Genomic DNA, 13,908 nt, shown 5'->3' on the forward strand with positions numbered 1-13,908 from the left:
GACATGCCTTACAGAGAAAAATGTGTGTGTTAGATAAGCTTTGTTATAGTTACATGGCTGTTGACAATGAATTCAATGTTAATAAATCAACAGTGCAGTACATGCAGGAAAAGGGGGAGGAAATTCACCCATCTGTAGGTGAGGTTGCTTGGGAAAGTAATATCTATAACGCTATGCTGAACATATGGGAAAATAGCTACATTTGTGGATTTATGAAATGACAACCATTTTTTTTAAGTATAGTGGACAGCAATGTTGTGAGGCTGAAAACCAAAGAAATTTATGATCATGTTAACCAAGGTCAGGAATATACTAAACACTTCTTAGATAGTGTTTATTATATGGAAATACTGCATATAATGAATTAATTATAAATATATACATATATAAAATAAGATGTCTTTAAACAGAAACACACATAAAACAAGCTTATGTATTCATCAGTTAACAAAAATGTTGTGAAAAAGCTCACAAGAACCTAACACCTGTATTTCCCTGGGAACAATGGCTAACTGCTCACGAATCCAGTGTTTGCAGCAACTGCAGAGAATATAACTGTCGTGAATAATAAGAATGTGCAGTACGATATTACTTGCCTTGATCTCACTTCAATCTTGAGGAGCAACACTCTTGTTCCCTTTTTTGATCATTTTCTCTTCAGTGACACACTTGTACTACATCTCAGGCATCACTAGCATCAGTGCCTCACAAATTTTAGTGGACTTGTGAGTATCCTGCTGATTTTCCAAAATACGAATTATAATTCAGTAAATCTAAGGTGAGGCCCAAATTCTACCTTTCTAACAAGCTTCAATGTGAGAACTCTGCTGCTTGTCCCTGAACCACTGAATGGTAAAGATATACATCCTGCCTTGCATACCTGCAACACTAATTTAACTCGAATAACTCTCCATAGTTGAATGATAGGAGTAGTGAGAGACAAAATTGTGTTTCTGCTCTGGAGCTCAGAGAACAAACTATAGAACTAGGAATGTGTAAAATTTCCTCCAACCAAGAAGGCTTTTAACCAGAAGAGTATCAAATGTCTCAACTACTTCAAAAGCACCAGGAAGGAAAAGAATAAGAAAAGACTACAAATTTGGCATAAATTCAACAAAGAGTTTTATTGAGAACATGTTTCATGAAGGCAAGATCCTTCACCAGGTATGTATATATTAAAAACACACATACTTTGCATTGAAGGAGAAGAAAAATTAGAAGGAAAAGGGGGACCTAAATAGCTGCAACGAAGGAGAGGAAGTGAGGAGTACAGTTAGCAAAATACGGCTGAAATGTGGTGGGAGTTCAGACCAGGAAGAGTCCGTTTCCCACCTGTGAGTCAGGGAAGGCCCTCGGGAATAAGGGACATCTATAACAAGCCTGATGATCCATTAATAGTTGAACATGTGAAGATTGCTAGGATCCCATTCCATTTGGAGATAAAATTTGAATTTTAAAGTCCCAGAACCCAGGTCAGAACAACAAATCCTGCAAAACTAAATTGAGCTTATATTGACAAATGATCATTAATCAGAAACAAGCAAAACTGACAAAAGTTTTACAAGGAGAGTTGAGAGGACGTCATCACCATGATGTGTTCAGGTGTATCCTGAGCTGTTGAACTGCTGGTCTCTCACCCCAAAAGGAGAAGGGTGACAAGGAGGATCATGGTGTATCTTAACGGAAACTGGATGAAAACAGAGATAGAAGTCACTCTGAATAAGGTGGAGCTAAGAATTGAGGAGTAAGAGGGAAGGGGACTGGGGAGAGAAGAACTGAGGAGAGAGAAACAAAAATCATGGGAAGACAAGTGGGGTAGGGACTAAGAGTAGGAAAGACACATGCCAAGAACTCACCAGCATTTCCTGAACCAAAGCACAAGACCTATCAGAAGAAGCAAAGGCGCTATCACTGCCAAGATGATCAAGCCCATGGAACTGTGATGTTCTGTGAATTTGAGGAGACACCAAGGATGTTATAATCCACCCCATTTTACCTCATCCACTCCCTGTTTCACTGAATTTCCTTGGCTTCTTTTTTTCATTTGAACATCCAACTTACCAATCTTCTTTTTTTGTTTTTCTCTCATCCCTGCTCAAAGATGGATTCTTCATCTTATCCTCAGCATCCTCCTGCATCTACAGTGCCCTCATTTTCAACACTGCCATTTCTTAGCTTACCTATTTTTATTCATGTTGGGGCTATAATCCCTAAAATCCTAAAATTTTCAGCTTGCCCTCCCTCTATGCCTGAAGACCACCTCTTGGCATTTCCAGCCTGGGCTCCAGCTCTTTCTCACCCCAGTAGAGGATGATGTCCTGGCCCTCTAGACTGCTGTGCTTCACCCGACAGGACAGGCCAGCTGCCTCCCCAGCGGCCACCTCCAGGGTTGCTCGGAGATACCATGTCCCGTCAGCATTGGGCAGGATGTCCCCTCGCTGAGTGCCCTGCTGCTCCTGCTCACCCCGCATCCACTTCACCCACACGGGCTTTGGGTAGAATCCTGAGACATGGCACACAAGCTGTAGATGGCCAGGTCCAGGACTGAGGCAACGGGACAGCCAGGCCTTGGGCTTCACTGCAAAGGACAGAAAACATATTCAAATACAGACTTGGAGTTTCATATCTCCACAGTAGTTTAGAAGTTTAGATCGACACATCATTCCCATTTCTCTTTTCTTTTCTTTTTTTTTTTTTTGAGACAGGGTCTCACTCTGTCACTATGCTGCAGTGCAGTGGCATAATTATAATCATAGCACACTGTAACTTCAAACTCTTGGGCTCAAGCTATCCTCCTGCCTCAGCCTCTTAAGTAACTGGGACTACAGGTATGTGCTACCATGACTGGATAACTTATTTTTATTTTTCAGAGACAGGGGTCTCACTATGTTGCTCAGGCTGGTCTGGGACTCCTGCCCTTAAGCAGTCCTCCAGCCTCAGATTCCCAAAGCACTGGGATTCCAGATGTGAGCCACTGCACCCAGCCTTTCCCACTTCTGGGTGGCTCTTCCTTATTCCAAATTGGAAGGGGGTGGTGGAAAGGTATGATTTTGAAATCAAAAGTTCTTGGAGGGAGGGTGCAGGACTGACCTTGCCTCTGGAGATGTGCCTTTCCTGCATCAAGAAGACCCAAGATGAATCGTGGACAGGTGTCACTGAGGAGACTGTGTGTTATGTCATTTTGATGCTGATTCTGATTGAGCACTTTGCAGAGACGCTTGGCCATATTCCCAGCCACTGGAGATGGCAACCATGAATTGTTCTGGAAGCTCACAAAATCTGATCCTTGATAAGCCAACCTATGGAAGCTTCCTGAGAACTTTCCAGAGTGCAGTTCACAGCCTCCTATCACCTGTATCTCAAAAGGATCTGGGGTTATGAAATATGGGAAAGACGGAGAAAAAAAGATAAAATGAAATGAGTAGAAGAAAAGATTGTAGGAGTAGAAGCAAAGATTGCAGAAGCAGAAGGGGGAAGTTTGCAGGGTTTGACATAATGGAATAAAATTTGGTTTGGTCAGGGATTCAGAGAAAGAGGAATTGGCGGAAGCTGTAGGTGGAGGAAAAGATTAGTAACGTATGGGAGAGGGCAGATTGGTCAAAGAAAGTGATGTGAATGCTGTGGGTGAGGAAGGACTTGGTGTAAGACAACTGGGATTACAATATCTTAAGTTGAATGGAATGCAATGGGTTACAATTGAGTATATATAGAGAGACTGCTGATGAGAATGAATGAGAAAGTGAGAAAGCTGAAGGTATCTGGTTGTAAGGCAGGAAGAAGGGTGGCCATAGGATACCTGTAAGAAAAGGTAATAATGCATAACCCTGCAGTCAATAACAGAGGAGTTCATAAGTAGCAGAACTGTTTGAAGAATTAGGGTCTGGATAAGAGCCCTGCCCAAAAGTATCCAATTGCAGTTTTGTGGTGGAAAGAATAGAACAAGATACAGAAGATAGTCAGGCTGTTTCCTACAGGAATAAGAAACATTGAGACATCCCCTGTCTCCCACCTCCCTACTCCCCATGGAGGAAACTGAACTCACACTCAAACTGCAATTCACGGGAGTATCTACGTATTCCCTCGAAGAACCGAACGCAGCGTATATGGAATAACATTTCCAGTTCTTTCCACTCCTCGTTGCTGAAGTTTCCCCTGGACCAGGGCCACAGGAAAATGATGGTGCTGCAATTTCTGTCCAAAGTGTGGGTCTGCAAATCACCCAGATAACCTGAGATCAGATTTCGTTTCCAGGAATGGTTGTAAAAGGATGCGATCTGGATGACATGGAAGGAGTCAGGCTCCTTGAGCCCTGTGGCAAAAGAACAAAGAGAATGGGGAGAAGAAATTGAGAAAGAGAATGGAGAGAGGCCAGAGTTGGGGAACTCAGAATCTGGAGAAAAGGGGATCCATCATGGCCTTAGCAGACGTTTGCTTGCCACAGAGCTCCATGACTTATCAACCACCTTCATCAGAGCTCGGGGACTTGGAGTCATGGACAGTCAAAATGGAACCAGCCTGGCATTCTCACTTTCCAGGTATATGCTAGGGAAAGCACACACACATATACACACACACATACACACATGTGCACACACACAAACACACACACACACAGACCTTCATCCACCCAACTGGGCAGTTGTCAGAGTTCTTACCGTCTGCATTGCCACCACCTGGGAGAACAGCTAGCAATGGAAGTAGCAAAAACAGCATGTCATTTGCAGATGTTATTTCCTTCTCTCAGAAAAAATGGTCTTTGATTTCTGTTCCAAACAAACCTACCCCCACGATATCTCTATTCTGACTTCTTTCTGCAACCAACAGACAAACCTCTCCTGACTGCAACAAAGGAAATTCACTACAAAAACCCTGAGACGCCTATTTAGTCTCTCAGTTCCCTCTGGTTCTGACTCTCCTCTCTAGTTTCCAACTTCTCTCCTTGTCACCAACTTCCAACTTATTCACCTTCCCCTAATTCAACGGCTATGGAACAAGTCTGACGTGGCATTGAAAAGCCACTTAACCACTAAGGACCTTTTTTTTCCTCAATCATACAATAAGAGCATAAAACTAAAAGGCTCCCAGAGTGCTGCCCTATGTTCCCATGTCCCTGCTGTTTTTGATCACTCTGTCCTTTTCAATATTTTCCCATGTATTTTCTTCCCCTGTCTCTTCACCCCCTTACTACATTCTCATTTCTGATTTAACATTGATTGATTTGCTTTGTCAGAGTCTCCTATGACTGCCCTGTGTGACAGTATAAACTAACACCTTTTCTCCATTATTCTTAGAGAAGAGCCAGTAACCATCACAAAAAAAGAAAAATAAAACACTACTACTAAAATATATAAAGAAAATTTCCTCTGTTTGATTTTCATTGATATACATTCACTCACCCAACAGACTCTCTTAGCACCTGCCTGGAGTCAAGCATCTTGGTACTTATGAATATGCACTGGTTGACAACACAATCACTTTATTGAAGGAGTTTTTACTGAGGGAGAAAAACACAAGAACTATAAATCTTGGTGTACTGAGTTTCATTATACTGCATATACTCTCTGGATAAAAACAAGGCCTGCTTGAAATAATATTTTCTAAAATGGGGACTCCTAACTAAAGTTTGCCAGCCCAGAATTTTGACTTCAATGGTTGACTTGGATATTAGTTCCATGCCGTTATCACACTGTATCCCCACTTAACAGAGTACCTCGCAAGTGGTAGGTGCTTAGTGAATATTTGTCAAATGAATGAATGAATTCAGCCAATACATCCATTTTTTAATTATGGAGGAGATATTCCACATGAAACTTTTTAAAGATATCATAAAAGTTACTTGTAACCCTACATAGTGAGATGAGAATCTCATACACTTTTATTAAGGATAAAAGTACAAGTTATTGCCATGAGGTTTACATAAAGGATCCTGCTATAAATTTCCTATTACTTATAAGAAACTAGTCAGAACTTGAGAGCAGTGAAGTTAATGGAATATTCCAAAGTCTGTATCCGAGGATCCCTTTTTATTAGTCCTACTTGGATGTTTCAGGGTTGTTTTGTGATAAACGAGTCTTTGCTGGACAGATTTACATTCCTCTTTTATGCTGCTTGTTACTGTTCAAGGACTTCTAAATATATGTTTGTGCTTTGTAGGTATCATCCATATAAATGTGTTTGGGCTATTTACTTTATTGTCTGGTTTTCAAAAAAATTATCTGAAGCTAATTTAGGGGAAAAATTTTTTTTTTCTCGAGACAGGGTTTCACTCTGTTATTCAGGCTGGAGTGCAGTGGAATGATCATAACTCACTGTAACCTCAAACTCCTCAAGCAATCCTCTTGTGTCAGCCTCAGAAAGTGCTGGGATTATTGGTATGAGCCACCAGGCATGGCCTGCAAATAATTTTTGTTTGTTTGTTTGTTTTTTGTTTTGTTTTGTTTTGTTTTGAGACAGAGTCTCACTCTGTCACCCAGGCTGGAGTGCAGTGGTGTGATCTCAGCTCACTGCAATGTCTGCCTTCCAGGTTCAAGCAATTGTCCTGCCTCAGCCTCCCAAGAAGCTGGGATTACAGGTGTGTGCCACCATCCCTGGCTACCTTTGATATTATTAATAGAGATGGGGTCTCACCATCTTGGTCTTGAACTCCTGACCTCAGGTGATCCACCTGCCTCAGCCTCCCAAAGTGCTGGGATTACAGATAATTTTTTTAAAGTCAAGATTAGCATGCAAAAAGCTGTAAAGAGCTTCATTTTCATATGTACAATTTTTTGAAGCTGGACCATCAAAATCACAACTTGAATTTATCAAAGAACTGAAATATCAGGGCAACCAGTTAACCCAAAGAAAGACAGACTCCTCCAAGGACAGAAGGAATACAAACCCTTGTTTACTTGGGACAGATGCCAGACACTCTACAAGCCAATAAGAAGAAAAATTCAGCTAAAATTTTAAACAAATTAGTAAAGGCTAGCATGAGTATATAGAAGCTCTGGGAGTCATAGAAACAGGGAATTTCATATCAGTCTCTAAGCCCTTTTCTGTGAACCTCACTAGAGTCTTCTGAAAGATTAGGATCAGAGATGTAGACCACATAAATCCTCTCCCATGATGCGGGTCTGAGGTATGAGAACAGCTACTGCATGGGAAAGGTAGTAAGTCCCAACTAGACCTGTCTCCTCTATTGCAAGAAAGAAAGAAAAAAAAAAAACCTGGCCAGTAGTGATGGGTCACACCTGTAATCCCAGCACTTTGGGAGGCCAAGGCAGGCAGATCACAAGTTCAGGAGTTTGAGACCAACCTGGTCAACATGATGAAACCCTGTCTGTACTAATAATACAAAAAATTATCCGGGTGTGGTGGTGCACACCTGTAGTCTCAGCTACTTGAATCCAGGAGGCGGAGGTTGCAGTGAGCCGAGATCATGCCACTGCACTCCAGCCTGTGCAACAGAGCAAGATTTGGCCCAAGATGGCCTAATAGGAACAGCTCCAGTCTCTAGCTCCGTGTGAGTGGCACAGAAGATGGGTGATTTCTGCATTTTCAAATGAGGTAGCAGGTTCATCTCACTGGGTCATGTCGGACAGGTGGTGCTGGTCGGCGGGTGAAGCCCTACCAGCGAGAGCTGAAGCAGGGCGAGGCATTGCCTTGCCTGGGAGGTGCAAGGGAGAAGGGAATTCCTTTTTCTAGCCAAAGGAAATTGGGACACACAACACCTGGAACATCGGGTAACTCCCACCCTAATTCTGCGCTTTATCAAGGGTCTTAGCAAATGGCACACCAGGACATTATATCCCACACCTGGCCCAGAGGGTCCCACGCACAGGGAGCCTCCCTCATTGCTGGCACAGCAGTCTGAGATCTAACTGCAAGGCAGCAGCGAGGATGGGGGAGGGGCGCCCGCCATTGCTGAGGCTTAAGTAGGTAAACAAAGCCACCAGGAAGCTCGAATTGGGTGGAGCCCACCACAGCCCAAGGAGGCCAGCCTGTCTCTGTAGACTCCTCCTCTCAGACAGGTCATAGCTAAACAAAAAGCAGCAGAAACCTCGGCAGAGGTAAATGCCCCCATACGGCAGCTTTGAAGAGAGCAGTGGATCTCCCAGTATGGAGGTTAAGATCTGAGAATGGACAGACTGCCTGCTCAAGTAAGTCCCTGACCCCTGAGTAGCCTAATTGGGAGACATCCCCCACTAGGTGCAGACCAACACCTCACACCTCACACAGTGGGGTACACCCCTGAGACGAAGCTTCCAGAGCAAGAATCAGACAGCAACACTTGCTGTTCAGCAATATTCTATCTTCTGCAGCCTCTGCTGCTGATACCCAGGCAAACAGGGTCCGGAGTGGACCTCAAGCAAACTCCAGCAGACCTACAGCTGAGGGTCTTGACTGTTAGAAGGAAAACTAACAAACAGAAAGGACACCCACAACAAAACCTCATCAGTACATCACCATCAACAAGGACCAAAGGCAGATAAAACTGCAAAGATAGGGAAAAAGCAGTGCAGAAAAGCTGGAAATTGAAAAAATCAGAGCGTATCTCCCACTCCAAAGGAACGCAGCTCATTGCCAGCAACAGAACAAAGCTGGACGGAGAATGACTCTGAGGAGTCGAGAGAAGAAGGCTTCAGTCGATCAAACTTCTCAGAGCTAAAGGAGGAACTATGTAACCAGCGCAAAGAAACTAAAAACCTTGAAAAAAGACTTGACAAATGACTAACTAGAATAACCAAAGTAGAGAAGTCCTTAAAAGAACTGATAGAGATGAAAACCATAACATGACAACTACATGACAAATGCACAAGCTTCAGTAACCCACTCGATCATCTGGAAGACAGAGTATCAGTGATTGAAGATCAAATGAATGAAATGAAGTGAGAAGAGAGGTGTAGAGAAAAAGAGTAAAAAGAAATGAACAAAGCCTCCAAGAAATATGGGATTATGCGGAAAGACCAAATCTACGTCTGATTGGGGTGCCTGAAACTGATGGGGAAAATGGAACCAAGTTGGAAAACCCTCTGCAGGATATCATCCAGGAGAACTTTCCCAACCTAGTAAGGGAGGCCAACATTCAAATTCAAGAAAAACAGAGAATGCCACAAAGATACTCCTCAAGAAGAGCAACTCCAAGACACATAATTGTCAGATTCACCGAAGTTGAAACGAAGGAAAAAATCTTAAGGGCAGCCAGAGAGAAAGGTCGGGTTACCCACAAAGGAAAGGCCATCAGACTAACAGCGGATCTCACGGCAGAAACTCTCCAAGCCAGAAGAGGGTGAGGGACAATATTCAACATTCTTAAAGAAAAGAATTTTCAACCCAGAATTTCATATCCAGACAAACTAAGTTTCATAAGTGAAGGAGAAATAAAATCCTTTACAGACAAGCAAATGCTTAGAGATTTTGTCACCACCAGGCCTGCCCTACAAGAGATCCTGAAGGAAGTACTAAACATGGAAAGGAACAACAGGTACCAGTCATTGCAAAAACATGTCAAAATGTAAAGTCCATTGATGCTAGGAAGAAACTGCATCAACTAGCAAGCAAAATTACCACCTAATATCATAATGACAGGATCAAGTTCACACATAACAATATTAACCTTAAATGTAAATGGACTAAATAGTCCAACTAAAAGACACAGAGTGGCAAATTGGATAAAGAGTCAAGACCACCAGTTTGCTGTATTCAGGAGACCGATCTCACATGCAGAGACACATGTAGTCACAAAATAAAGGGATGGAGAAAGATCTACCAAGCAAATGGAAAACAAAAAAAAAGCAGGGGTTGCAATCCTAGTCTCTGATAAAACAGACTTTAAACCATCAAAGATCAAAAGAGACAAAGAAGGCCACTGCATAGTGGTAAAGGGATCAATTCATCAGGAAGAGGTAACTATCCTAAATATATATGCACCCAATACAGGAGCACCCAGATTCATAAAGCAAGTCCTCAGAGACTTACAAAGAGAGTTAGTCTCCCACACAATAATAATGGGAGACTTTAACAGCCCACTGTCAACATTAGATAGATCAATGAGAGAGAAAGTCAACAAGGATATCCAGGAATTGAACTCAACTCTGCACCAAGTGGACCTAATAGACATCTACAGAACTCTCCATCCCAAATCAACAGAATGTACATTCTTCTCAGCACCACATCACACTTATTCCAAAATTGACCACATAGTTAGAAGTAAAGCACTCCTCACGAAACGTAAAAGAACAGAAATTATAACAAACTGTTTCTCAGACCACAGTGCAATCAAAGTAGAACTCAGGACTAAGAAACTCAATCAAAACCGCTCAACTACATGGAAACTGAACAACCTGCTCCTTAATGACTACTGGGTACATAACGAACTGAAGGCAGAAATAAAGATGTTCTATGAAACCAATGAGAACAAAGATACAACATACCAGAATCTCTGGGACACGTTTAAAGCAGTGTGTAGAGGGAAATTTATAGCACTAAATGCCCACAAGAGAAAGCTGGAAAGATCTAAAATTGACACTCTAACATCACAATTAAAAGAACTAGAAAAGCAAGAGCAAACACATTCAAAAACTAGCAGAAGGCAAAAAGTAACTAAGATCAAAGCAGAACTGAAGGTGATAGAGACACAATAATACCTCCAAAAAAATCAATGAATCCGGGAGCTGGTCTTTTGAAAAGATAAACAAAATTGATAGACCACTAGCAAGACTAATAAAGAAGAAAACAGAGAAGAATCAAGTAGATGCAATAAAAAATGATAGAGGGGATATCACCACCATCCCCACAGAAATACAAACTACCATCAGAGAATATGATAAACACCTCTATGCAAAAAAACTAGAAAACCCGAAGAAATGGATAATTTCCTGGACACTTACACTCTCCCAAGACTAAACCAGGAAGAAGTTGAATCCCTGATTAGACCAATAGCAGTCTCTGAATTGAGGCAATAATTAATAGCCTACCAACCAAAAAAAGTCCAGGACCAGATGGATTCACAGCCGAATTCTACCAGAGTTACAAGGAGGAGTTGGTACCATTTCTTCTGAAACTATTCCACTCAATAGAAAAAGAGGGAATCCTCCCAAACTCATTTTACGAGGCCAACATCATCCTGATACCAAAGCCTGACAGAGATACAACAAGAAAAGAGAATTTTAGACCAATATCCCTGATGAACATCCATGAAAAAATCCTCAATAAAATACTGGCAAACCAAATCCAGCAGCACATCAACAAGCTTATCCACCATGATCAAGTGGGCTTCATCCCTGGGTTGCAAGGCTGGTTCAACATACGCAAATCAATAAACATAATCCAGCATATAAACAGAACCAAAGACAAAAACCACATGATTATCTCAATAGATACAGAAAAGGCCTTGAAAAAATTCAACAGCCCTTCATGTTAAAAACTCTCAACAAATTCGGTATTGATGGAAGGTATCTCAAAATAATAAGAGCTATTTACGACAAACCCACAGCCAATATCATATTGAATGAGCAAAACCTGGAAGCATTCTCTTTGAAAACTGGCACAAGACAGGGATGCCCTCTCTCATCTCTCCTATTCAACATAGTGCTGGAAGTTCTGGCTAGGGCAATCAGGCAAGAGAAAGAAATAAAAGGTATTCAGTTAGGAAAAGAAGAAGTCAAATTGTCCCTCTTTGCAGATGACATGATTCTTTATTTAGAAAACCCCATCATCTCAGCCCCAAATCTCCTTAAGCTGATAAGAAACTTCAGCAAAGTCTCAGGATACAAAATTAATGTGCAAAAATCACAAGCATTCGTATACACCAGTAACAGACAAACAGACAGTCAAATCATGAATGAACTTCCATTCACAATAGCTTCAAAGAGAATAAAATACCTAGGAATCCGACTTACAAGGGATGTAAAGGACCTCTTCAAGGAGAACTACAAACCACTGCTCAGTGAAATAAAAGAGGACAAAAACAAATGGAAGAACATTCCATGCTCATGGATAGGAAGAATCAATATCATGAAAATGGCCATACTGCCCAAGGTTATTTATAGATTCAATGCCATCCCCATCAAGCTACCAATGAGTTTCTTCACAGAATTGGAAAAAACTGCTTTAAAGTTCATATGGAACCAAAAAAGAGCCCGCATCTCCAAGACAATCCTAAGTCAAAAGAACAAAGCTGGAGGCATCACGCTACCTGACTTCAAACTATACTACAAGGCTACAGTAACCAAAACAGCATGGTACTGGTACCAAAACAGAATGGTACTGGTACCAAAACAGAGATATAGACCAATGGAACAGAACAGAGTCCTCAGAAATTATACCACACATCTACAGCCATCTGATCTTTGACAAACCTGAGAAAAACAAGAAATGGGGAAAGGATTCCCTATTTAATAAATGGTGCTGGGAAAATTGGCTAGCCATAAGTAGAAAGCTGAAACTGGATCCTTTCCTTACTCCTTACACGAAAATTATTTTTTCTTATTTATTTATTTATTTATTTATTTATTTATTTATTTATTATTATTATACTTTAAGTTCTAGGGTACATGTGCATAATGTGCAGGTTTGTTACATATGTATACTTGTGCCATGTTGGTGTGCTGCACCCATCAACTCGTCAGCACCCATCAACTCGTTATTTACATCAGGTATAACTCCCAATGCAATCCCTCCCCCCTCCCCCCTCCCCATGATAGGCCCCGGTGTGTGATGTTCCCCTTCACGAAAATTAATTCAAGTTGGATTAGAGACTTAAATGTTAGACCTAATACCATAAAAACCCTAGAAGAAAACCTAGGTAATACCATTCAGGACATAGGCATGGGCAAGGACTTCATGTCTAAAACACCAGAAGCAACAGCAAGAAAAGCCAAAATTGACAAATGGGATCTAATTAAACTAAAGAGCTTCTGCACAGCAAAAGAAACTACCATCAGAGTGAACAGGCAACTTACAGAATAGGAGAAAATTTTTGCAATCTACTCATCTGACAAAGGGCTAATATCCAGAATCCTCAAAGAACTCAAACATATTTACAAGAAAAAAACAAACAACCTCTTCAAAAAGTGGGCAAAGGATATGAACAGACTTTTCTCAAAAGAAGAAATGCATACAGCCAACAGACACATGAAAAATGCTCATCATCACTGGCCATCAGAGAAATGCAAATCAAAACCACAATGAGATACCATCTCACACCAGTTAGAATGGTAATCATTAAAAAGTCAGGAATCAGCAAGTGCTGGAGAGTATGCGGAGAAATAGAAGTACTTTTACACTCCTGGTTGGTGGGACTGTAAACTAGTTCAACCATTATGGAAAACAGCATGGCGATTCCTCAAGGATCTAGAACTAGAAGTACCATATGACCCAGCCATCCCATTACTGGGTATATACCCAAAGGATTATAAATCATGCTGCTATAAAGACACGTGCACATGTATGTTTATTGTGGCACTATTCACAATAGCAAAGACTTGGAATCAACCCAAATGTCCATCAGTGACAGACTAGATTAAGAAAATGTGGCACATATACACCATGGAATACTATGCAGTCATAAAAAAGGATGAGTTTGTGTCCCTTGTAGGGACATGGATGCAGCTGGAAGCCATCATTCTCAGCAAACTATCACAAGAACAGAAAACCGAACACCACATATTCTCACTCATAGGTGGGAACTGAACAATGAGATCACTTGGACTCAGGAAGGGGAACATCACACACCGAAGCCTATCACAGGGAGGGGGAAGGGGGGAGGGATTGTATTGGGAGTTATACCTGATGTAAATGACGAGTTGATGGGTGCTGATGAGTTGATGGGTGGAGCACACCAACATGGCACAAGTATACATATGAAACAGACCTGCAGGTTATGCACATGTACCCTAGAACTTAAAGTATAATAATACAAAATAA

General features: G+C 41.5%; 1 protein-coding gene across 4 annotated transcripts; it reads right to left on the reverse strand.

Annotated features, from left to right (window-relative positions):
• Positions 1 to 1,098: 1,098 nt before the first annotated feature.
• Positions 1,099 to 5,336, reverse strand: CD1A (CD1a molecule). Of its 4 annotated transcripts, none has more exons than XM_009184147.2 (6): positions 4,656 to 5,336; positions 4,043 to 4,208; positions 3,091 to 3,369; positions 2,300 to 2,578; positions 1,857 to 1,947; positions 1,099 to 1,687 (listed from the first exon to the last, which is right to left on the reverse strand). In XM_009184147.2, the coding sequence occupies exons 1-6, from the start codon at positions 4,662 to 4,664 to the stop codon at positions 1,678 to 1,680; spliced, it is 834 nt and encodes a 277-aa protein (XP_009182411.2). In that variant the 5' UTR covers positions 4,665 to 5,336; the 3' UTR covers positions 1,099 to 1,677. The 4 variants fall into 4 exon arrangements, with proteins under 4 accessions (XP_009182411.2, XP_003892913.2, XP_017803734.2 ...); XM_003892864.5 differs by having other exon boundaries at positions 4,043 to 4,309; positions 4,656 to 5,333; XM_017948245.2 differs by lacking the exon at positions 4,656 to 5,336 and adding an exon at positions 4,618 to 4,645.
• Between the last annotated feature and the right edge of the window lie 8,572 nt (positions 5,337 to 13,908).

The sequence above is a fragment of the Papio anubis genome, chromosome 1, assembly GCF_008728515.1.
Source record: "Papio anubis isolate 15944 chromosome 1, Panubis1.0, whole genome shotgun sequence".
Taxonomy (NCBI): Eukaryota; Metazoa; Chordata; class Mammalia; order Primates; family Cercopithecidae; genus Papio; species Papio anubis.